General features: G+C 38.3%; 1 protein-coding gene and 1 long non-coding RNA gene across 2 annotated transcripts in view; one reads left to right on the plus strand and one right to left on the minus strand.

Moving 5' to 3' along the window:
- Positions 1 to 27,678, minus strand: part of LOC136840663 (uncharacterized) — a 43,071-nt gene that overhangs the window by 13,852 nt on the left and 1,541 nt on the right. The window lies entirely within an intron of this gene.
- Positions 7,241 to 27,335, plus strand: LOC136840659 (tol-Pal system protein TolA-like). Its single transcript, XM_067107369.1, has 5 exons — positions 7,241 to 7,478; positions 18,552 to 18,695; positions 19,809 to 19,890; positions 20,702 to 20,773; positions 26,686 to 27,335. The coding sequence occupies exons 2-5, from the start codon at positions 18,562 to 18,564 to the stop codon at positions 26,878 to 26,880; spliced, it is 483 nt and encodes a 160-aa protein (XP_066963470.1). The 5' UTR covers positions 7,241 to 7,478; positions 18,552 to 18,561; the 3' UTR covers positions 26,881 to 27,335.

Below are 27,678 nucleotides of genomic sequence, written 5' to 3' on the forward strand. Positions count from 1 at the left end.
ATCAGCTTGACACAGAATGGATTGGAATGTAAAATTTAGGTCAAAGGCCAAGTGCTGTTACATACGAGGTCATTCAGCGCTGAAAGGGAAACTGAGAGTAAAAAGGTTTGAAAGTTGTAATAGGAAGAAAACCTTTTGTACGAGAGGACTGAGAAGAGTCAGATGGGAGAAAGAGAATAAGAACGGAGGTACAATAAAAGGAATGAAAGGGGCTGAAGCTAGGGGCCGAAGGAACGTTGCAAAGAACCTTAAGTAATAATGCCTAAAGTGCGCTACGTGAGGTGCACTGACGACACGAGCCCCCTGAGGGGATGTTACAAAGGTTCGAGAAACAACAACAGCGTAGCCATTTTGAAAATATGACTGAAGGAAATTAGAATCTTAACAGATATTGTAAAAGAGGGAATGGCAACGATTATACCAAACGGGAATGCACGCTTTCTCAAAAGTGGTATACATTAGCAGTTATGACTTGGACCATCGACGAATGGTCTCTTGTTTGTTTGCCAGTTTTTCAAAGGTTGTATATCAACAGAGATCTTTCACATTCAAAAATGATCCCTGGTCCCCTTTATCTGACAACAGCAACTAGATTCGCTGAACTGCACCACCAATATGCAGTAAATGTGCTTCGCTGTCGAACTTCTCAGTTCCAGGGGTCCTTTATTCCCCACACCGTTGGACTGTGGAACAGCCTCCCAGAGGTTGTTCAGTGCAATTGGAGTCTCAGACGTTCAAGCGAAGATGCAATGCATTACTACCTAAAACATTTTTATCTATTCATTTATTAAATTGTTCATTTTTCTTTCTAATATCTGATCTCTTCTTTCTGTATTTCCTATAACTTTCTGTCACTTCTTGCAAATGAACAACATAAAATTCTTTGGAAGCTTCAATTTCGAATCAATGGTCCCTGTGGCGGGCTTGTTCCAACAGGGTTCATCTTTTGAATAATAATAATAATAATAATAATAATAATAATAATAATAATAATAATAATAATAATCTGAACTTTGTATCCTTCCCTTGAATAATGCTTTATTTCCTTAATTATTTAATACGAAGATCACGCGGAGAATTGTCCTTTAAAAGGCTGGGTCAAATTTCCGAAGGGACTATATCAACCTGGTAATGGACAATCACGATCAGTTCGTAAAGCAATGAAAGTTCAGCTTTTTATTTTTCTACCTATGAACTACCTGCTTCTGCATAATGCGTCAGTGATCAAAGACCGAGCACCGGGCTCGCATTTGCAAGGTTCGTGGTTCGCGCTAGGGTGGTTGGACCTAGGAGGGGGCAACCTCATGTAAAGACAGACAGACAGACAGAACAGACACAACCATATATATATATATATATATATATATATATATATATATATATATATATATATATGTATATATATATATATATATATATATATATATATATATATATATATATATATATATATATATATATATATAAACATATGTCAGTACTTTTGTCACTTACACACGGGAGAGTTTTTAATATTCACAAATATTAAGCCACAAATATTGTTAAACATCGAATTCAGTAAAATAATAACCTACACACAAAGAGAGTTATAAGTGAGAAGCTCTTCGTCACGGGTAGGATCTGAATCGTTGGCTAGTTTAGAGAGAATGATATACATATACATATATATATATATATATATATATATATATAAATATGTATATATATTTATATATACATACAGTATATTATATATATAATACAGTGTGTGTATACACATACACAAACACCTGTATTTATATATATATATATATATATATATATATATATATATATATATATATATATATATATATATATATATATATATATATATATATATACATATTTATATAAATAAATATATACATACATATACATATATATTATATACACATATATACACTGTATAATATCTACATACATACATACACTGTATACAATTAAAGTGTGTGTATAACTGAAATTCACACAGAGAGTGTAAGCGCAATTTAAGTAACGAATGAGCTGGGAGTTACAAAGTCACGTTATACCAGCGCGCACGTACAACTTACAAACACACTCGGCTTATAATAAACTGGCTTTCCACCATTATCCGCCTCGCAGCCTTTGGCAACAGAATATATTTACTATTTTACGAGAATTCGTCGGAAAACATGGATTGAGCAACTGAGCGCTGACGCATACAATTGCCCAACAAACACCTGCCACAAAAAATAATCAGAAAAAACACACAGAAGGTTCCGTAACTGCGACGCAACAACTCGGTCCGCTCAGTCATCCAATCGTAAATCAAACTCCTTAGCGCGGATAGTGCCGTCAGCGCACCTCACACGGTGCACTGTAGGCATTACTTAAGGTTCTCTGCAGCGTTTCCTCCAAGGCCCATAGCTGCCACCCCTTTCATTCCTTTGACTGTACCTCCTCTGTTCATATTCTCTTTCTTCCTTCTTAATTTCCTCAGCCTTCTCTTAACAATTGTTTCATAGTGCAACTGCAGAAGTCTTTCCTCCTGTTAAACCTTTCAAACCTTTCTACTCTCAGTTTCTCCTCATGTTACACCTTTCAAACATTCCTACTCTCTGTTTCTCCTCATGTTACACCTTTCAAACCTTCCTACTCTCAGTTTCTCCTCCTGTTACACCTTTCAAACCTTCCTACTCTCAGTTTCTCCTCCTGTTACACCTTTCAAACCTTCCTACTCTCAGTTTCTCCTCATATTACACCTTTCAAACCTTCCTACTCTCAGTTTCTCCTCATATTACACCTTTCAAACCTTCCTACTCTCAGTTTCTCCTCATATTACACCTTTCAAACCTTCCTACTCTCAGTTTCTCCTCATTTACAACTTTCAAACATTCCTACTCTCAGTTTCTCCTCCTGTTACACCTTTCGAACCTTCCTACTCTCAGTTTCTCCTCATATTACACCTTTCAAACCTTCCTACTCTCAGTTTCTCCTCATATTACACCTTTCAAACCTTCCTACTCTCAGTTTTCTCTCCTTTCATATTACACCTTCAAACCTTCCTACTCTCAGTTTCTCCTCATGTTACACCTTTCAGACCTTCCTACTCTCAGTTTCTCCTCATGTTACACCTTTCAAACCTTCCTACTCTCAGTTTCTCCTCCTGTTACACCTTTCAGACCTTCCTACTCTCAGTTTCTCCTCATGTTACACCTTTCAAACCTTCCTACTCTCAGTTTCTCCTCATGTTACACCTTTCAAACCTTCCTACTCTCAGTTTCTCCTCATATTACACCCTTCAAACCTGTTACACCTACTCTCAGTTTTTCTCCTCATATTACACCCTTCAAACCTTCCTACTCTCAGTTTCTCCTCATATTACACCCTTCAAACCTTCCTACCTCAGTTTCTCCTCCTGTTACCTTTCAAACCTTCCTACTCTCAGTTTCTCCTCCTACACCCTTCAAACCTTCCTACTCTCAGTTTCTCCTCATTTACACCTTTCAAACCTTCTCTACTCCTCTCAGTTTCTCCTCCTGTTACACCTTTCGAACCTTCCTACTCTCAGTTTCTCCTCCTGTTACACCTTTCGAACCTTCCTATTCTCAGTTTCTCCTCATATTACACCTTTCAAACCTTCCTACTCTCAGTTTCTCCTCATATCACACCTTCCAAACCTTCCTACTCTCAGTTTCTCCTCCTGTTACACCTTTCAAACCTTCCTACTCTCAGTTTCTCCTCATGTTACACCTTTCAAACCTTCCTACTTTCAGTTTCTCCTCCTGTTACACCTTTCAAACCTTCCTAATCTCAGTTTCTCCTCATGTTACACCTTTCAAACCTTTCTACTGTCAGTCTCCCTTTCAGCGCTGAATGACTCTCTCACAGGTCCCAGGATTTGCTTGGCCTTTGGCCTAAATTTCATATTCCAATTTTGATCGTAAATCAACGACACAAATCACCTACAGGCCTTCTCAGCAGCTTGTGGTAGCGTATGTATTTCTTCAAAGCTTCAGTTTTTTTTCTCTCGTAATTTTTCGTGTTTGACTGACATGAGCTCATCACAGAACCTCGCTAGTCGTGGAGAGACTGATGATGATGACAGCAATGGTGAGTTCTGTTATTCCACGTGTAGCACAACTGTTGTATACTGTAAAATGAAATATCATCTCAGACATCTGTTATACAGGGGATGTCAATTGATACCTTAACGGCTTTGTAATAAAAAGCATTTTTCTTTTTCAGGATGCGTAGGCAAACGTTTAGGATATTTGTCATGGGAATGACTAAAGTGAAATGTAACAGTATTTGAAGAATACACACATCGAATATAAATCAAAGGGAATGCCTAGATTGGACTTAATATGCTATGAGACATCACCTAGGTATTATATACGTACATATATACAGTGTTTTCAGGTTTTTGGTTTACATAGGTGGATACTACACATACACACACTATATATATATATATATATATATATATATATATATATATATATATATATATATATATATATATATACATACATACATATGTATACTGCATGCGTGTGCCTGGAAAAAAAATTATCTACCCAATACCATATGTTTATTATTTATATAAATACAATTATTATTATTATTATTATTATTATTATTATTATTATTATTATTATTATTATTATTATTATTATTATTATACGAAGGAAGAAGACCCTCTTTGAGGCAAGTTTTGTTGAATAAAATGGCTGCATTTTGAGAACTGATTTTATAGAAGAATTGAGAAAACTCAGTATAAAATCAATCCGCAAAATGCAGCCATTTTATTCAACAAAATATTATTATTATAATTATTACTACTACTACTGCTGCTACTATTATTATTATTATTATTATTATTATTATTATTATTATTATTATTATTATTATTATTAACCAACCTAACCAAGCCCACGACGAGGCCATTAACTTGAAATTCAAACTTCCAAAGAATATTAAGGTGTTCACTCGAAAGAAGTAACACAAGGTAAAGGGTAATACAGAAAGAGAAGACCATTTATCAGAAAAACAGATAAATTAACATATTAATAAACAAATCAATGAAACTGCTGCCTATTGAATTTGCGAGGCCAAGTCTTGGCTGCAGTTGCAAGAACTCTGCAAGTTCCGTGGAATTCACAGAACTCTCGGTTCATTCAAATGAATACGTGCGTGATTAAGTTGATGAAAAAAAGTGTCCCAAGTGTTATTCAATGCATACGAAACCCTCTCATCTAATGACCTGTCACAGGAGCCAATTCCTGTTTAATTCTGTACAAATATTGACGATTCAAATAAAACCGAATCATCTCTTATCGGGGTTTTAAATCATCTTGTCACTGCGTGTGTGAAGGTGAGAGTTTTGTCATTTAAGAAGCATTTTATTATATTACAAAATAATTATTACCTGTTTATATTTTGCAACAACGGTAATTTTCCTAGTAGTTCCTGGATTAGAGCCCCGAGTTCGGGGTATGACATCCTGCTACCTTATACGAGTAAATTGACACAATTAAAAAAACTGAATGAATGAATGAAATATAAAATTTAGACCAGAGGCCAAAGAGCAAGCGCTGGGACCTATGGTGAGGAGGTCATTCAGCGCTGAAACTGAGAGGAATAAAAAGGTTTGCAAGGCGGAACAGGAGGTTAAAACCTTTTGCAGTTGCAATGTGGAACAAGTGTTAGGAGCTCTCTTCCTAAGCATGATGGAAGAGAGAGAATATGAACGAGATGTAGTAAAAATAATGAAAGGGGTCGCAGCTACGGACCGAAGGGACGCCTACAGGGAACAGAAGAATATATGTTGCTGGTTAACGTTTCTCAGAGCAGTCCTGAACTCCGTTTCTCAAACGACCATGATTCATTTCACTCCCTCCGGGCACTTTAGTTTGCTATCAGTCACTGCGAAGTATCAAATAGATATTTAAGTATTTCAATCAAGCGTGAGGGAACTCAGCCACTGAGTGGCGTCTTCAGATTAAGTGACAACTTGATGACATGGCGAGCCAACACCTGACAAGTTATGTGTAAAATCTATCGTGCGAGTGATACTAAACTGAATAAAAGTAAGTGCGAAATTGAATTTTAGCGGGTGAATAATCTAAACTTGTGTGAATTTGAATACTGAAATATAAGTGAGTTGGAATGTGATTCGGAAATTGTATAAATGCTCATACGTAGTCTTTGATTACAAGAATGTATTTCTTGTCTTATGTTGTTGGTAAATATAAATGGGCGCACAACATACACACACACAAATATATATATATATATATATATATATATATATATATATATATATATATATATATATATATATATATATATATATATTAAATATATATTTATACGTGTATATGAATATATATATATATATATACATACACAGATATATGTGTGCGTGTGTGTGTGCTTGTGTGTTTGTATGTGAGACCTAATTTCAGGCATCAAACTTCCCAAGCGAGCGGGCACAAATCTGTCTCTCACTGAACATCCAGTACTTATTTCAAGTACTGATCATCTGTCACAGCGTGCGAGAGGAGTTTTTCGTTTGATTTTTTTTTTATCTCTATGAAAGTAAGGTTGAGTCCACGTAGTCACGTACGTGGCGCAGAGTTCCGGGAGGAAAAAAAAAAAATAGACTTTTCAACTCAGGAGAGTTGCTAATACTGCGTGCGTGTAACTCCAAGCGTCTTAGAGGTGAGTTCGAATCTGTTTGAGAGATGGGAATTTAATCTGTAATTTCATTCCCAGAAATTAATGTGAAAAAGTGGATTAATATATATATATATATATATATGTATATATATATATATATATATATATATATATATATATATGTGTATATTATATATATATATTTATATATATATATATATATATATATATATATATATATATATATATATATATATATATATATATATATATATATATATATATATATATTACTTCTTGTAGGTCCTGATATATATATATATATATATATATATATATATATATATATATATATATATATATATATATACATGTTTGAAATATTATCCTATGAATGAATAGCTTAATGTTTATCTTTTATAAAAAAATTCCTACAACAGGAAATATTTAGGCATAACAATAGTGAATAACGTACAACCAACGTACAAATATGTTCACTGTACCTACCTATGTATAACCAATGTATGAATGTGTGCGCCACTTATACATTTCATACACTTCACTCTTCATTTTCGTTTCCAACTTCCCAGCACAGAGCTGTTCATACCACCTGTATCCGCCCTTCTGTTCGGACCCATTATTATTTACCAACGTGGCTTCCCTGCCACATGTTCCTGGCTCACACCTGCGCACCCCGGCCGACGGAGAGTCAACCTGCAGCAGACCCACAGTTTCGTGACTCCTGTCGGGGAAGGCTCACCTCTGCTTCGCTGCCAACTGGATTTTCCACTAACCAACAGGAACCGCAAAAGGTAAGCTCGCTTCTGTTCTCCCTGCTCTTGGAGAAGGTGGCAGATCGAAGGAGAAGTTGTCAGGTAGTCGTAGTTGTTAGCAGGAACAGCTGTCAGCTAGCCGTAGTCAGGGTCTAGAGAATACAGTCGTAGTTGTCAGCTAGCCGTAGTCAAGGTCTAGAGAATACAGTCGTAGGTGTCAGCAGGAACAGTTGTCAGATAGTCGTTGAAGTCAGAAGGAGCAGTTGTCAGGTAGTTGTAGTTGTCAACAGGAACAGGTCTCAGATAGCTGTAGTCAAGGTCTAGAGAATACAGCCGTAGTTGTCAGAAGGAACAGTTGCCAAGTAGTCGTTGTCAGAAGGAAAGGCTGTCAGGTAGTTGTAGTTGTCAGCAGGAACAGTTGTCAGATAGCCGTGGTCAAGGTCTAGAGAATACAGTCGTAGTTGTCAGCAGGAACAGTTGTCAGGTAGTCATTGTTGTCAGAAGGAACAGTTGTCAGGTAGTCACAGTTGTCAGCAGGAACAGTTCTCAGGTAGTCGCTGTTGTCAGAAGGAACAGTTGTCAGGTAATCGTAGTTGTCAGCAGGAACACTTGTCAGGTAGCCATAGTCAGGGTCTAGAGAATACAGTCGTAGTTGTCAGCAGGAACAGTTGTCAGGTAGTTGTAGTTATCAGCAGGAATAATTGTCAGGTAGCCGTAGTTGTCGGAAGGAACAGTTGTCAGGTAGCAGTAGTTGTCATGAGGAACAGCTGTCAGGAAGTCGTAGATGTCAGAAGGAACATTGGTCAGGTAGTCGTAGTTGTCAGAAGGAACAGTGGTAGTCGTAGTTGTCAGAAGGAACAGTTGTCAGTAGTTGCAGTTGTCAGCAGGAACAGTTGTCAGGTAGTAGTAGGTGTCGGAAGAAACGGATGTCAAGTAGTCGTAGTTGTCAGAAGGAACAGTTGTCAGGTAGTCGTAGCTGTCAGGAGGAACAGTTGTCAGTAGGAACAGTTGTCAGGTAGTTGTAGGTGTCGGAAGAAACGGATGTCAAGTAGTCGTAGTTGTCAGGTAGTCGTAGCTGTCAGGAGGAACAGTTGTCAGTAGTCGTAGTTGTCAGTAGGAACTGTTGTCAGGTAGTCGTAGTTTTCGGAAGAAACAGATGTCAGGTACTTGTAGTTGTCAGAAAGAACAGTTGTCAGTAGTCGTAGTTTCAGGTACTCATAGCTGTCGGAAGAAACAGGTGTCAGGTAGTTGTAGTTGCCAGAAGAAACAGTTGTCAGTAGTCTCAGTTGTCAGGTAGTCGTAGTTGTTGGAAGAAACAGATGTCAGGTAGTCGTAGTTGTCAGAAGGAACAGTTGTCAGTAGTTGTAGTTGTCAGCGGGAACAGTTATCAGGTAGTTGTAGTTATCAGAAGGAACTGTTGTCCATAGTCGTAGTTGTCAGCAGGAACAGTTGTCAGGTAGTCATAGTTGTCAGAAGGAACAGTTGTCAGTAGTCATAGTTGTCAGGAGGAACAGTTGTTATGTAGTCGTAGTTGTCAGCAGGAACAGTTGTCATGTAGTCGTAGTTGTCAGAAGGAACAGTTGTCATGTAGTTGTAGTTGTCAGATGGAACAGTTGTCATGTATTCCTAGTTGTCAGCAGGAAGAGTTGTTAGGTAGTTGCAGTTGTCAGAAGGAACAGTTGTCAGTAGTCCTAGCTGTCAGCAAGAACAGTTGTCATATAGTCACAATGGTCAGAAGGAACAGTTGTCATGTAGTCGTAGTTGTCAGAAGGAACAGTTGTCAGGTAGTCGTAGTTGTCAGAAGGAACAGTTGTCATGTAGTCGTAGTTGTCAGCAGGAACAGTTGTCAGGTAGTCGTAGTTGTGAGAAGGAACAGTTGTCATGTAGTCGTAGTTGTCAGGAGGAACAATTGTCATGTAGTCATAGTTGTCAGCAGGAACAGTTGTCATGTAGTAGCACTTGTCAGAAGGAACAGATGTCATATAGTCGCAGTTGTCGGCAGGAACGGTTGTCAGACAGTTGTAGTTGTCAGCAGAAACAGTTGTCAGGTAGTTGTAGTTGTCAGAAGGAACAGTTGTCAGGTAGTCATGTCAGATAGTCGTAGTTATCAGAAGGAACAGTTGTCAGGTAGTGGTAGCTGTCAGCAGGAACAGTTGTCAGGTAGTCGTAGTTGTCAGAAGGAACAGTTGTCAGGTAGTCGAAGTTGTCAGCAGGAACAGTTGGCAGGTAGTCGTAGTTGTCAGAAGGAACAGTTGTCAGGTAGTGGTAGCTGTCAGCAGGAACAGTTGTCAGGTAGTTGTAGTTGTCAGAAGGAACAGTTGTCAGGTAGTCGGAGTTGTCAGCAGGAACAGTTGTCAGGTAGTTGTCAGCAGGAACAGTTGTCATGTAGTCATAGTTGCCAGCAGGAACAGTTGTCATGTAGTCATAGTTGTCAGAAGGAACAGTGGCCAGGTAGTCGTAGCTGTCAGGAGGAACAGTTGTCAGGCAGTCGTAATGAGCAGGAACAGTTGTCAAGTAGTCATAGTTGTTAGAAATAAGTTTTCAGGTAGTCGTAGTTGTCAGAAGGAACAGTTGTCATGTAGTCGTAGTTGTCAGCAGGAACAGTTGACATGTAGTCGTAGTTGTCAGCAGGAACAGTTGTCATGTAGTCATACTTGTCAGGAGGAACAGTTGTCATGTAGTCGTAGTTGTCAGAAGGAACAGTTGGCAGGTAGTCGTAGTTGTCAGCAGGAATAATTGGCAGGTAGTCGTAGTTGTCAGCAGGAACAGTTGTCAGGTAGTCGTAGTTGTCAGAAGGAACATTTTTCAGGTAGTCATATTGTCAGAAGGAACAGTTGGCAGGTAGTCGTAGTTGTCACGTAATCGTAGTTGTCAGAAGGAACAGTTGTCATGTAGTCATAGTTGCTAGAAGGAACAGTTGTCATGTAGTCGTAGTTGTCAGAAGGCACAGTTGTCATGTAGTCGTAGCTGTCAGTAGGAACAGTTGTCAGGTAGTCGTAATTGTCAGCAGGAACAGTTGTCACAGTTGTCATGTAGTCGTAGTTGTCAGAAGGAACAGTTGGCAGGTAGTCGTAGCTGTCAGCAGGAATAATTGGCAGGTAGTCGCAGTTGTCAGCAGGACTGACTGTGCTTTGACCCCATCAGTGAACTGTCGTTTGCTAATAGATGAGATCTTGACGGCAACTGTCGATGGGTGCTGATGACATCCTCCCATTTGCCGTAAACATGCTAAAAAATACTCTAGTCCTTCTTGACTTAATCTGTGAGTCAATATGTATGAGATATATTTTGACTTCACCATTTCAAACAGCTTGGGTAAAGGCTTGCAGGATATTATCAATCCCCTTGAAAAGGATAAAGTCCTTTGCTCCCAACTGCTTCGTCTATCACTTTATTTTGAGATATTAAATCAAGTCCATAAGCATTTCTGGAGGAGTTTCTCTCAAACAATTTGTCAACTAGAGAAATGAGTTTGCTTATACCCTCAGGAAATCGGAACTAATATTTTTAAAGCTAAGATGATAGCTATGTAAAACTGAAAAATAATGCAGAGGTATTCCTTGCTGCTCTCTACACTGCACGTGTTTGTAAACAAATAGTCCGCATATTTACTCTTGCTGCCCGCTGTCCTGATTTGGGAGCGGCCAAAGGCGGGAAGAGCTGACGTTGCGACCTAGGGCCTGTCAACACTAGCGGGCATGCCCTACGGGCACTTGCAGCTCTATATTTTCTCTCGCTCCTGAAGCAGTGTTACCAGACAATCGCATCGCTCTGGCTCCATACTCAGCCGGTCAGTATAGTGGAACAGGTTATGAGAACAGTGTTTGCCAGTCGGGCAGTGTCCGCCAGTGTGGACAGGGCTTAAGTTTCGAGGAAAAGGTCTTATTTTGGGTCGCGGATGGGTAGACCTTGTATTCTCTAGACCTTGGTCGTAGTTGTCCGGAGGAACAGTTGTCAGGTAGTCGTAGCTGTCAGTAGGAACAGTTGTCAGGTAGTTGTACTGAAAGGGTTTAAAGCGGAAAGTGCTTACCGATGGGAGAATGATAACAATTTTGGCACACCGGTCGAATGACTCATTGAACTGGAATTTATGATTTAGGCCAAAGGCCAAGCAAGCGCTGGGAGTGGGACCTATGATGATGATGATGAGGTCATTTGGCTCTGAAAGGGAAACTTTGAGTTTAAAAAGGTTTGAAAGGTGTAACAGTAGGAGAAACTGAGAGTCAAAAAGGTCTGAAAGGTGTAACAGGAGAAACTGAGAGTTAAAAAGGTTTGAAAGGTGTAACAGTAGGAGAAACTGGGAGTTAAAAAGGTGTGAAAGGTGTAACAGTAGGAGAAACTGAGAGTTAAAAAGGTGTGAAAGGTGTAACAGTAGGAGAAACTGAGAGTTAAAAAGGTTTGAAAGGTGTAACAGTAGGAGAAACTGAAAGTTAAAAAGGTTTGAAAGGTGTAACAGTAGGAGAAACTGAGAGTTAAAACGGTTTGAAAGGTGTAACAGTAGGAGAAACTGAGAGTTAAAAAGGTCTGAAAGGTGTAACAGTAGGAGAAACTGAGAGTTAAAAAGGTTTGAAAGGTGTAACAGTAGGAGAAACTGAAAGTTAAAAAGGTTTGAAAGGTGTAACAGTAGGAGAAACTGAGAGTTAAAAAGGTTTGAAAGGTGTAACAGTAGGAGAAACTGAGAGTTAAAAAGGTCTGAAAGGTGTAACAGTAGGAGAAACTGAGAGTTAAAAAGGTTTGAAAGGTGTAACAGTAGGAGAAACTGAGAGTTAAAAAGGTTTGAAAGGTGTAACAGTAGGAGAAACTGAGAGTTAAAAAGGTTTGAAAGGTGTAACAGTAGGAGAAACTGAAAGTTAAAAAGGTTTGAAAGGTGTAACAGTAGGAGAAACTGAGAGTTAAAACGGTTTGAAAGGTGTAACAGTAGGAGAAACTGAGAGTTAAAAAGGTCTGAAAGGTGTAACAGTAGGAGAAACTGAGAGTTAAAAAGGTTTGAAAGGTGTAACAGTAGGAGAAACTGAGAGTTAAAAAGGTTTGAAAGGTGTAACAGTAGGAGAAACTGAGAGTTAAAAAGGTTTGAAAGGTGTAACAGTAGGAGAAACTGAAAGTTAAAAAGGTTTGAAAGGTGTAACAGTAGGAGAAACTGAGAGTTAAAAAGATTTGAAAGGTGTAACAGTAGGAGAAACTGAGAGTTAAAAAGGTCTGAAAGGTGTAACAGTAGGAGAAACTGAGAGTTAAAAAGGTTTGAAAGGTGTAACAGTAGGAGAAACTGAGAGTTAAAAGGTCTGAAAGGTGTAACAGTAGGAGAAACTGAGAGTTAAAAAAAGGTTTGAAAGGTGTAACGGTAGGAGAAACTGAGAGTTAAAAAGGTTTGAAAGGTGTAACAGTAGGAGAAACTGAGAGTTAAAAAGGTCTGAAAGGTGTAACGGTAGGAGAAACTGAGAGTTAAAAAGGTTTGAAAGGTGTAACAGTAGGAGAAACTGAGAGTTAAAAAGGTTTGAAAGGTGTAACGGTAGGAGAAACTGAGAGTTAAAAAGGTTTGAAAGGTGTAACAGTAGGAGAAACTGAGAGTTAAAAAGGTTTGAAAGGTGTAACAGTAGGAGAAACTGAGAGTTAAAAAGGTTTGAAAGGTGTAACGGTAGGAGAAACTGAGAGTTAAAAAGGTTTGAAAGGTGTAACAGTAGGAGCAACTGAGAGTTAAAAAGGTTTGAAAGGTATAACAGGAAAAATTGAAAGTAGAAAGGTTTGAAAGGCGTAACAGGAGATACACCTTTTGCAGTTGCACTACGAAACAATTGTCAGGAGAGGACTGAAGGAAGTAAGATGGAAGAGAGAGAATATGAACGGAGGTACAGTCAAAGGAATGAAAGGGGTTGTAGCAGCTAGGGCCCGAAGGGACGCTGCAAAGAACCTTACGTAATAATGCCGACAGTGCACCGCACGAGGCGCACTGTCGTATCTCGTTTTTCTCGAAACGACCGCCGTTTTGAAGTAGACACGGTGAAGGTGGCGTCGCAACGCTTTCGGGTCAATGAATCTCGGGAGATATTTATCAAGAACGTTATCTTGCATTATCGAGACGAAGCTCTTAGGGAAATTATTCTAGCCATTCCATCGATTTAGCAGTAGAAATACTGAAAAAGAATCACGTGATTATTATTATTATTATTATGTACATATATATGTTTGTATATATATACATATGTATATATATATACATATAATGTATGTACATACATACATATATATACATATATATATATATGTATATATAAATATATATATATATATATATATATATATATATATATATATATATATATATATATATATATATAATATATATATATATATATATATATATATATATATATATATATATATATATATATATATATATATATATATATATATATATATATATATATATATATATATATATATATATATATATATATATATATATATGTATATATAATTTAAGCATATGTATATATACACTTAATAATAATAATAATAATAATAATAATAATAATAATAATAATAATAATAATAATAGTTTCATTTTCAAACCGTCATTATAGCTGACTCCATCATCGAATGCCTCTTAGGGGCTGATCTGTGGACAAGAGCCCGTGCTGGCAAAAGGCCAGCCCAGCTTCATCCTAAAAGAAAAAAGGCGAACAGACTGTTAGTCCGACGTTGCCTGAAAACGCCACAGGTTGGCGGAACACCTGTCATGACAGAAATCAATAAACACACACGCGCACACACACACACACACACACACACACACATATATATATATATATATATATATATATATATGTATATGACTTTATCACATCACCATGATTCATGTACAATCAGTAAGCTACAAACGTCCTTTAATATCCAATTCGCTCCACCTCGGAAATAATATATTTTCATATATGTTACCGAAGGGGAATTTTTTAGTTGATAATAAGTTCGTCGTCCCGTGGGCTCGAACCAGCGAAGGACAAGAACTCAGGACTACAGTGGACGCGTTTAACCCACGCGGCCAGCAAGTGAGGTATAAGTGGATATCGTCTCCCATATACAAATCGCCCGTCGAACTCAGGTGTTTGTATTTAGAGACGATATCCACCCACCTCTGCCATGCTAACCGTGTAGTGCGTTTGTCGCACGCAGCCATATTATGACTTTTTATCACATCACCGTGATTCATATACAATCAGCTACAAACGCTACAAACGTCGGAAATAATATAAATGCGTCCACTGTAGTCCTGAGTTCTTGTCCTTCGCTGGTTCGAGCCCACGGGACGACGAACTTAATATCAACTAAAAAATTCCCCTTCGGTAACATATATGAAAATATATTATTTCCGAGGTAGAGCGAATTGGATATTAAAGGACGTTTTGTAGCTTACTGATTATATATATATATATATATATATATATATATATATATATATATATATATATATATATATATTATATATATATATATATATATATATATACATATACAGTATATATATATTATATATATACATGCAAATATATGTATTTATGTATGCATACATATGAAATATATATATATATATATATATATATATATATATATATATATATATATATATATATATATATATATATTATATATATATACATATGTATATACATCATCAGTTTCATGGGGATCAAAGCAAAATCAAGACCAAGAGTGAGAAAATAACACTCACTACTACTATTTTTTGACCCCTGTCACGACAGGTGTTCCGCCAACCTGTGGCGTTTTCAGGCGACGACGGACTGACAGTCTGTTCGCCTTTGTTCTTTTAGGATGAAGCTGAGCTGGCCTTTTGCCAGCACGGGCTCTTGCCCACAGATCAGCCCCTAAGAGGCATTCGATGATGGAGTCAGTTACATTGACGGTTTGAAATTGAAACACTTGTTAGTTTTTTATTATTATAATTATTATTGTATATTATTATTCAAACCTTCAGGTGCCCGTTGGCAGGAGAGGAAGGATGAAGACAGCGAGTCCTTACTAGTTATAACATATAAAATTAGGATCAAGGATTTTATCCTACAAGGAATAAGCGGAAAGTGAACAACTCTACGGTATGATCACGCCCTATTTCATTTACTCAACCACGTAAAGCGAAAGTCTTACATCTTTCAGCCCCGTAGAAAAAAAGTTAAGTATACCTTAGTTTTACCAGACCACTGAGCTGATTAACAGCTCTCCTAGGGCTGGCCCGAAGGATTAGACTTATTTTACGTGGCTAAGAACCAATTGTTTATTTAGTAACGGGACCTACAGCTTATTGTGGAATCCGAACCACATTATAACGAGAAATGAATTTCTATCACCATAAATAAATTCCTCTAACTCTTCATCAGCCGGACGGAGACTCGAACTCGGGCCTGGCGAGTGCCAGTCCACAGCTCTACCGACTCGCCTAACTGTCAGTACACCTCACACGGTGCACTGTAGGCATTACTTAACGTCCTTTGCAGCGGCCCTTCGGCCCCTAGCTGCAACCCATTTTTTTCCCTTTGACTGCACCTCCGTTCATAGTCTCTTTCTTCCATCTGACTTTCCTCAACCCTCTCCTAACAATTGTTTCGTAGTGCAATTGCAAAAGGTTTTCCTCCTGTTACGCCTGTCTAGCTTTTTTACTACCAGTTTTTCCTCTGTTACGCCTTTCAAACCTATTGACTTTGGCCTAAATTCTACATTCCAATTCCAATTCCATCTTTTAAGATTAACGATCGACAAAGGGAAAGAAAAATGGTTAGGAGAGGAAAAAGTGGTAATTACAATCCGGATTTACAACAACTTCGTTTCAGTCGTGCGGACGGAAAAGTACGTCAGAAGCCTCCGCTCTTGAGTGGTGATTGGTCAGGGAGTGAAAGGTTGGACCCCTTTTTAGGGCACTAAACTTAGGGTACGGTACAATGTGCATGTATGGAAGGAAGGAAGGAAACGTACAATTGTACACATATAAGTCATAACGTTTACCTTGAAAATGTATCTATGATTCTCAAAATTACATTTTTTTGCATTCTCTAACATTACGTACAAGAAATCATGATGAATGGAAATGTTGCATGTACAAAAAAAACTATACTTATAATTAAGCATAAAATAAAAGGATTTACTTATGGAAGCTTGAAAATTATGCCTGCTGGTTGGCTTCGAAACGTTGCAACTGAAGGAATATGACTTTTTTGACCAGTTGTTGCGCTTCCCTTCCCTGCCTTCGTTGTATGTATGTATGTATGTATGTATGTATGTATGTATATATATATACATATATATACATGTGTATATGTATACATGCCTCTACAATGCTATTATACAAACAGATACACAAATAGGTATTTGCATTTTATAAACAATTATAGGTAGGCCAACATGTTTCTCGTTATTTCAAAACCAGGCAACAACGGTTCGAATCCTGCCGGGGACGAAGCACTTATCGATTATAATTCCCCTTGGGCGTCAGTTCTTCCCGAGGTGAAGAGGGAAATGGATATTGAAGGATATTTGTGGCTTAATAATAAGGAATGTATACTAGGCACTTGGCGCTATAATTTGAATATTTATTTAGTTATATATGTGAAATTTATTTTTTGTCTTTCTATATATATATATATATATATATATATATATATATATATATATATATATATATATATATATATATATATATATATATATATATATATATATATATATATATATATATATATATATATATTATATTATATATATATATATATATATATATATATATATATATATATATATATATATATATATATATATATATATATATATATATATATATATATATATATATATATATATATATATATATATATATATATATATATATATATATATATATATATGCTATATAATTTTCATAACAGGAGAAGTCACAAGTGTACCAGAGAGCATGCGATCAAAAGGCAGCACACTTGCTGTTCAGAGAATCAAGAGAGGCGTTCAGTTTTGACAAGATTTTTCCGGTGCAAGAGTTCCTCTTTCGCTGGGGTCTGAAGAACGAGCAGTTTTATACACACGCACATTACCACATTATATATATACAGTATGTATGTATATATATATATATATATATATATATATATATATATATATATATATATATATATATACATACAAATAATATATATATATATATATACAAACATGCATTTACATATACACATATATATAGTATATATATATACAAACATATATATATATATATATATATATATATATATATATATATATATATATATATATATATATATAGGCTATATACATGCATATATAAATAAATAAATATAATATATATATATATATATATATATATATATATATATATATATATATATATATATATATAGAGAGAGAGAGAGAGAGAGAGAGAGAGAGAGAGAGATCAACAATATAGTATCCCAGTCAACATTGATATTTCTCTCGAGGTCAGGTGACCAAAATGAACAAGAAAAATTGGAGAGAGAGAGAGAGAGAGAGAGAGAGAGAGAGAGAGAGAGAGAGAGAGAGAGAGAGAGAGTAGAACGCGTTTCCTTATTTTATTGTTTACAATGTTTTTTTAATATGTTATGCCGAGTTCAGTTATTTCAAATATATTTACGAATTACGACAAATGTATCATATAGAATACAATAATATTTTCTCTTTCTGTCTGTCTCTCACACGAATACATTCACCATCTATCCATTCTCTTCTAGTTTTGCCTCTTCTTCTCCTCCTACAACATTATAACACTATCATCCCCCATTCTCTCCACATTACCGGACCATATCAAAACGCTGATTCTTCCTATCATTTCCACTAGCTATCACCACCCCCTTCGGCCTCTCTCCCTACATTTCTCATGCCACGAATACTACGTGAAACAATTCATCTCCACAGACTCCACCTTCTTTCCCTCACTGCCGTTCAACACCCACACTTCACTGCCATAGAGGAGAATTGGTTCAACAATCCCTTCGCATATCCCCAATCTTTTGCTAATGTCCTGCCACCTTTGTCGCTTCTCTCCTCTCATCTTAACTCTTACTAATTCACACTTTTAATTTTCAGAATTACGAAAATGTCCAACACGATGCTGGCAGTGTGCGGTGTTCTGGTGTTTACCACCATCATCTTGCTCGGGACGAGCAACAGGTCGCTGAGACTAGCGGTGGAAGAGGAGCGACTGCTCGCCAGCAAACAGATCTCCAAGCAGTGAGTATTCTGGGATGGGAAATAGCAGATGGTAGTGGGTGAGATAAACATCATTGTTTGTGTAATGTCAAATAACTTGAACCAACTGTCTGCTGTCGTATTTACAAGGCCTTCAATGCTCGTGTTGTAGATTAGAATATAGATTTCAGGCCAAAGGCCAATCAAGCACTGGGGCCTATGATGAGGTCATTCAGCGCTGAAAGGGAAACTGAGAGTAGAAAGGTTTGAAAGGTGTAATAGGAGGAAAACCTTTTGAGGTTTTAGGAGAGGGTTGAAGATACCGAGATGGAAGAAAGAGAATATGAACAGAGGTACAGTAAAAGGAATGAAAGGGGTTGCAGATAGGGTCCGAAGGGATGCTGAAAAGAACCTACAGTAATGCCTACAGTATATTGGGTGAGGTTCACTGCCGACACTACTCCTCTACGGAGTCAAGGCTCGTATTGTATAAGTCTGTGATCATAACCTTTGATATATTATTATTTACAGCCAGTTGTGCAATCTGAATTGGGTGACTATCCATAAATTGCAACCGTAGGAGTGTAGTGCCGTCAGTGCACCTCACGCGGTGCAACATAGGTATTACCTGAAGTTCTTTGCAGCGTCCCTTTGGCCCCTAGCTGCGTCCCCTTTCATTTCTTTCACTGTACCTCCGTTTATATTCGCTTTCTCCCATCTTAATTCCTTCAACCCTCTCCTAACAGTTGTTTCAGAGTGCAACTGCAAAAGGTTTTAGCTTTCTGTTACACCTTTCAAACCTTCCTACTCTCCAGTTCTCCTGTTACGCCTTTCAAACCTTCCTACTCTCCATTTCTCCTCCTGTTACGCCTTTCAAACCTTCCTACTCTCCATTTCTCCTCCTGTTACGCCTTTCAAACCTTCCTACTCTCCATTTCTCCTCCTGTTACACCTTTCAAACCTTCCTACTCTCCATTTCTCCTCCTGTTACGCCTTTCAAACCTTCCTACTCTCCATTTCTCCTCCTGTTACACCTTTCAAACCTTCCTACTCTCAGTTTCTCTTTCAGCGCTGAATGACCTTGCAAGTCCCAACGCTTGCTTGGCCTTTGGCCTAAATTCTATATTCGACTCCATTCCTATAACTTCCTTGCAGGGAATCATCGCTCACGGTATGCAGGAAGAAGGGGGAGGAAATGCTGACGAGACTGAACGACCTCAATAAACAAAAGATGCAGGTAAGTGTTCTTACATTCTGCGCTTATTCCTTCATCCCATTTCGGATTTCAAGGCTTACACCGAACACTGTATCTAGGATTATTGAGTAACAAGAAGTTCAGAGGTTTTTGTGACCACTAGTACACATCCATGTAAGCCTATACATATTCTGTAGCCTACTTAAGTGCTTATCATTGTAATTGTAATTTTTATCAATGATATTGCTACGGTATATCATCACCTCTGTTAGTACTGACGTGCAATTGCAATAACCACAGTACCCTCTTAGCTTCTCGATTTCTTAAAACACATTTCGGATAAGCTTGTCATTAAAAAACCTTTGGTCCAAATGCAAAAATATGCAGTAATTCTGAAGTTTGTAGCAAGATTCGAACCCGCATCTAGAGTATCAGAACGATGTTACATTGCCCACCTGAGCTCGTTCTGATATTCCAGATGTAGGTTCGAATCCTGCTATGGACATCAGAATTAATCCATATTTTTGCATTTGGATCTAAGGCTTTATGGTAACAAGAGTATCCAAAAAACTGTGGTTATTACGATTACATGCGTATCTGGTAAAAAGTGACAGATAGATTCTATACACTATATATATATACATATATATATATATATATATATATATATATATATTATATATATATATATATATATATATATATATATATATTATATATATGTATATATATATATATATATATATATATATATATATATATATATATATATATATATATATATATATATATATTTGTATGATTGCTTTGTCAGCGACTTTTACTCATTGGTGCAATTTTTTCCTTTTTCAAGGCTGACGCCGGTAAAGCTCAGGCCGAGAACAACTTGAGGGCAGTCGAGCAGAAGGCAGCGGGTGATCTCAAGGTATGTTCCCCTTTCTCCAGAGGCTGGCGGGGCGGGCAGCTTAAAGATCTAGTTACTCTGTGATGGGCCAATGGTTTTCATAGACTCTCAAAGTTCCCCCTAAACTTATGCAACATCCCAATTTTTTCATTTATTTCCAATCAGCATCCACATCTCAATTCCATGTAGGAGAAGTTGGTTTAACAGTCTCTTCATACATTCCCACACTGGTTTCCTTAGACTCTGCAAGTTCCTCAAAAACTTCCTCTGCAACTTCACATTTTTTTTTCTTATTTGCATTCAGCGTCAACACTTCAATTCCATATTGGAGAGGCTGGCTCAACAGTCTCTTCATATACTCCCACACTGGCTTCCTTAGACTCTGCGAGTTCGTCCCAAACTCCTGTAACTTCAACTTTTCTTTCATCTGCATCCAGCATCAACACTTCAGTACCATATAGGAGAAGTTGGCTCAACAATCCCTTCATATATTCCCATCCTGGTTGTCTATAGATTCCCAAAGTTCCTCCTCAACTTCTGCACACACCGTACTACCATCCTTCACTCACCTGTTCTGTTATTTGCCTCTTCTTTACTCGCAAATACCCACACGATATTTCTTATTTCCTTATCCCACCACTCACAGTTGTTATTCCCTCTTCAAGCCTTATAAAACCACAGCCACTCCTTGTTGGCTCTACAACCTTACTGTAAATTTTTACACTTTTCAAATGATCCTTACATCTCTCACTCTAGTCCTTTTTTCAACCATTTTTCCTTATATACTTTCCTTAATTCTTTCTCGTCACATTCACTCTAAATCACATCACAGCCACATTTCCACCAAATTCTTTAGTTTAAAACACTCATTTACCTTAATTTTTGCTTCAACCAAGGGATAATCAGATATACCTCCAGCTGTTCCTCTTCTTACCATTACACTCGGCTAACAAGTTTCAACATACTTTGTTTCCTGTGTGTACTTATAAATATTTTTCAATTTTGTCTTCCAGCAATCAAGTTCCTTTCTGAACATATTTCCATGAGGCTCTCTCCATTTTTATGTACTCTAACAACTACATGTCTGCCAACTATGGCATCTCTTTCTCTGTCACCTACATTTCCATTTAAATCACATAGCACAACAGGGCTTTTATGATCTCCAAACCCAGCAAGTTAGAGATTCAGACTCTCCTAAAAAAATTCAGACTATCCTAAAAAAAAAAAAAATCACATTCAATGTCATTCTTTCCAGTCCTAGACTTTACAAAATTTTGCATCAGAATTCCTTCGCTGTTCCTTGTTAAATTAAGATGTGATTCAGAAACAATACAGACACTTTCAATTACTGTTTCACATCATTGGCCTCAAAACATCAAATACACAATTATCTAAGACTTGCCCTAATATACTGTCCCACCCAGCCATTCTAGTTTGTACACACTTATCTCAGACTTTCCCTAATAAAATGTCTCACTCAGCCATTCGCGTTTCTACACACTAATCTTAGGCTTGCCTAATACACTGTCTCACCCAGTCATTCTCGTTTCTACATACTTATCTCAGACTTGCCCTAATTCACTGTCTCACTCAGCCATTCTGGTCTCTACATACTTAAGTCAGGCTTGCCCTGATACACTGTCTCACCCAGCCTTTCTCATTTCTACACACTTATCTTAGGCTTGCCCTAATAGACTGTCTCACCCAAGCATTCTCCTTTCTACACACTTATCTCAGACTTGCCCTAATACGCTGTCTCACCCAGCCATTCTCGTTTCTACACACTTATCTCAGGCTTGTCCTAATACACTGTCTCACCCAGCCATTCTCCTTTCTACACACTTACCGCAGACTTGCCCTATTGCACTGTCTCACCCAGCCATTCTCGTTCCTACACACGTATCTCAGGCTTGCCCTAATACACTGTCTCACCCAGCCATTCTCGTTTGTACACAACTATCTCAGACTTGCCCTAATTCACTGCCTCACCCAGCCATTCTCCTTTCTACGCACTTATCTCAGACTTTCCCTAATACACTGTCTCACCCAGCCATTCTCGTTTCTACACAATTACCTTAGACTTGCCCTAATTCACTGCCTCACCCAGCCATTCTCGTTTCTGCACACTTACCTCAGACTTGTCCTAATTCACTGTCTCACCCAGCCATTCTTGTTTCTGCACACTTATCTCAGACTTGCCGTGATACACTGTCTCACCCAGCCATTCTCGTTTCTGCACACTTACCTCAGACTTGTCCTAATTCACTGTCTCACCCAGCCATTCTCGTTTCTGCACACTTATCTCAGACTTGCCATGATACACTGTCTCACCCAGCCATTCTCGTTTCTGCACACTTACCTCAGACTTGTCCTAATTCACTGTCTCACCCAGCCATTCTCGTTTCTGCACACTGACCTCAGACTTGCCCTAATTCACTGTCTCACCCAGCCATTCTCGTTTCTGCACACTGACCTCAGACTTGTCCTAATTCACTGTCTCACCCAGCCATTCTCGTTTCTGCACACTTATCTCAGACTTGTCCTAATTCACTGTCTCACCCAGCCATTCTCGTTTCTGCACACTGACCTCAGACTTGTCCTAATTCACTGTCTCACCCAGCCATTCTCGTTTCTGCACACTGACCTCAGACTTGTCCTAATTCACTGTCTCACCCAGCCATTCTCGTTTCTGCACACTGACCTCAGACTTGCCCTAATTCACTGTCCCACCAAGCCATTCTCCTTTCTGCACACTTACCTCAGACTTGCCCTAATTCACTGTCTCACCCAGCCATTAACATTTCTGCACACTTACCTTAGACTTGCCATAATTCACTGTCTCACCCAGCCATTATCGCTTCTGCACTTACCTCACTTGCTCTAATTCACTGTCTCACCCAGCCATTCTGGTTTCTGCACACTTACCTCAGACTTGCCCTTATACACTGTCTCACTCAGCCTTTCTCGTTTCTGCACACTTACCTCAGACTTGCCCTAATTCACTGTCTCACCCAGCCATTATCGTTTCTGCACTTAGCTTACTTGCTCTAATTCACTGTCTCACCCAGCCATTCTGGTTTCTGCACACTTACCTCAGACTTACCCTAATTCACTGTCTCATCCAGCCATTCTCGTTTCTGCTCACTTACCTCAGACTTGCCCTAATTCACTGTCTCATCCAGCCATTCTCGTTTCTGCACACTTACCTCAGACTTGCCCTAATTCACTGTCTCATCCAGCCATTCTCGTTTGTGCACACTTACCTCAGACTTGCCCTAATTCACTGTCTCATCCAGCCATTCTCGTTTGTGCACACTTACCTCAGACTTGCCCTAATTCACTGTCTCATCCAGCCATTCTCGTTTCTGCACACTTACCTCAGACTTGCCCTAATTCACTGTCTCATCCAGCCATTATCGTTTCTGCACACTTACCTCAGACTTGCCCTACTTCACTGTCTCATCCAGCCATTGTCGTTTCTGCACACTTATCTCAGACTTGCCCTAATTCACTGTCTCATCCAGCCATTATCGTTTCTGCACACTTATCTCAGACTTGCCCTACTTCACTGTCTCATCCAGCCATTATCGTTTCTGCACACTTACCTCAGACTTGCCCCTTCACTGTCTCATCCAGCCATTGTCGTTTCTGCACACTTATCTCAGACTTGCCCTAATTCACTGTCTCATCCAGCCATTATCGTTTCTGCACACTTACCTCAGACTTGCCCTACTTCACTGTCTCATCCAGCCATTGTCGTTTCTGCACACTTATCTCAGACTTGCCCTAATTCACTGTCTCATCCAGCCATTGTCGTTTCTGCACACTTATCTCAGACTTGCCCTAATTCACTGTCTCATCCAGCCATTGTCGTTTCTGCACACTTATCTCAGACTTGCCCTAATTCACTGTCTCATCCAGCCATTGTCGTTTCTGCACACTTATCTCAGACTTGCCCTAATTCACTGTCTCATCCAGCCATTGTCGTTTCTGCACACTTATCTCAGACTTGCCCTAATTCACTGTCTCATCCAGCCATTATCGTTTCTGCACACTTACCTCAGACCTGCCCTTATACACTGTCTCACTCAGCCATTCTCGTTTCTGCACATTTATCTAGACTTGCCCTAATACACTATCTCACCCAGCCATTCTCGTTTCTGCACACTTATCTCAGACTTGCCCTAATTCTGGCTCAACCAGCCATTCTCGTTTCTACCCACTTATCTCAGACTTGCCCCAATTCTGTCTCACTCAGCCATTCTCGTTTCTACACACTTATCTCAGACTTGCCCTAATACACTGTCTCACCCAGCCATTCTCGTTTCTACACACTTATCTCAGACTTGCCCCAATTCTGTCTCACTCAGCCATTCTCGTTTCTACACACTTATCTCAGACTTGCCCTAATACACTGTCTCACCCAGCCATTCTCGTTTCTACACACTTATCTCAGACATTCCCTAATACACTGTCTCACCCAGCCATTCTCGTTTCCACACAATTATCTTAGACTTGCCCTAATTCATTGTCTCACCCAGCCATTCTCGTTTCTACACATTTATCTCAGGCTTGCCCTATGCACTGTCTCACCCAGCCATTCTCGTTTCTACACACTTACCTCAGACTTGCCCTAATGCACTGTCTCACTCAGCCATTTCCGTTTCTACATAATTATATCAGGCTTGCTCTAATGCACTGTCTCACTCAGCCATTTCCGTTTCTACATACTTATCTCAGGCTTGCCCTAAAGCACTGTCTCATCCAGCCATTCTCGTTTCTACACACTTATCTCAGGCTTGCCCTAATACACTCCCTCACTCAGCCATTTCCATTTCTACACACTTATCTCAGGCTTGCCCTAATGCACTGTCTAGCCCAGCCATTTCCTTTTCTACACACTTATCTCAGGCTTGCCCTAATGCACTGTCTCATCCAGCCATTCTTGTTTCTACACACTTATCTTAGGATTGCCCTAATGCACTGTCTCATCCAGCCATTCTCGTTTCTACACATTTATCTCAGGCTTGCCCTAATGTACTGTCTCATCCAGCCATTCTCGTTTCTGCACACTTATCTCAGACTTGCCTTAATGCAATGTCTCACTCAGCCATTCTCGTTTCTACACACTTATCTCAGACTTGCCTTAATGCAATGTCTCACCCAGCCATTCTCGTTTGTATAAAGTCCCATAAGAAATTAATTTTCATTGTAAGGTAATAAATAATTTTCAGTATGTTACAATAAGTACCACAGTCTAAAATCTGTTTTTGTTGGGCGTCTGTCATCTGTCAAACCCAGCTGTCCTGTCAGTTAATATATATCACAGACCAGCCCTAAATTTAGCTGAGTCATGAACCATTTTCCTTTATTTATCTATTTTTTGTTGAGTCCTTAATTTTCCTACAACATATTCTGTCTTTTATTGTTAAGATTTTCACTTACAGAATTTTTATTGCCTTCTCTCGTTGCTATATGAACACCATATTGTTTGGAGGCTTGAATTTCAAATCAATGGCCCCTACAGACTTGTTCCATATGAATAAGGGTTTATCCTTTGAATAATAATAATAATAATAATAATAATAATAATAATAATAATAATAATAATAATAATAATAATAATAATAATAATAATAATAATAATAAGGCGAAAGCTCCTTGGGACACCGTGTTTAGTACTAGCCCCTCGGGGATCAAAGTGTTATATACACCCATTTCTATAATGTGTGTCGACAAATTAAATTAATAAACGATACGTGTGACCATCTACTTTACATTTACATACGGAGTTTAGTAGGCTACTAACACTTCGGAGTAGGTGACGCGTAGACAGCATGCCAGAGTAGCGCTTCATTATTATTATTATTATTATTATTATTATTATTATTATTATTATTATTATTATTATTATTATTATGATACTTTGACAGGTGAAAGAGGACGAGAAGGCTAAACTCTCTGCGGACCTCAAAGCAGCCACAGACAAAATAGCAACTCTGGAGAAGACTCTGGCAGACTCCAAAACGAAAGCAGATGAAGCCAAGAAGGCCGAGGAAGCCAAGAAGGCTGAAGAGGCCAAGAAGGCTGAGGAGGCCAAGAAAGCAGCTGCTGCAAAGAAGCCTTAGAAACCGTCAGAGAAGGCCATGATGAACGGGAGGCACAGAAAACGGGAATCAGAGAAAACGGGAGGCCAAAAGACATGGGAGACAGTAATTCTGCCTAATCTTATTGACCTATGTCAGATTTCTTTTCGTTTTCTCTCATTCTTCCTTTCTTTTCTGCTTCCCGAAGCATATTATTGTTTAAACTCCATCTTTTGTACATTTTCCACCAAGTGGCTGAGTCTCACATATTTGTAATAAATATTAGTCAGTGACTTTTTAAAATGTATGCTGAGTTGTTAAACTGTACAGTTCCACGTATAACTGTTTTCCTATGTATAAATTTATATTGTATTATTTATTTCGTGTCGTTTGATGTTTGACAAGTTCACTGCTTTTTTCTCTACCTCTTCACGTGAGGTTTGTTCTTAAGCAACAACAATGTGATAATTTGTTCGCAATAAAAACGAAATAATTGTTATCCTCTATAAGTTTTCCAACGCTATATTCTGCGACTGAGTTCCTCGGAGTGCTAAAAGTGTATTCCAGCTATCCATATCTCTAAAAAAAAACGACGTTATATAACTGAAAGAAACGAGTGATTGAAAACAAGACGGGAGATATCACTAGGCCTACAAAACGCCTTACAATCTGTACGATGCGTAAACACTCCACTTGGAACCCAATATACTTTTAAAATACACTCCAATCCATTAAATCGTCTTGATATGGTTTCACTGTCATAACAAACGACGTTCTGTTATTATTACTTAAGAAATGACTGAATAAAAAAAAAAAGGGAGCCATCTCTAGGCCTACAAG

The sequence above is a fragment of the Macrobrachium rosenbergii genome, chromosome 8, assembly GCF_040412425.1.
Source record: "Macrobrachium rosenbergii isolate ZJJX-2024 chromosome 8, ASM4041242v1, whole genome shotgun sequence".
Classification (NCBI taxonomy): Eukaryota; Metazoa; Arthropoda; class Malacostraca; order Decapoda; family Palaemonidae; genus Macrobrachium; species Macrobrachium rosenbergii.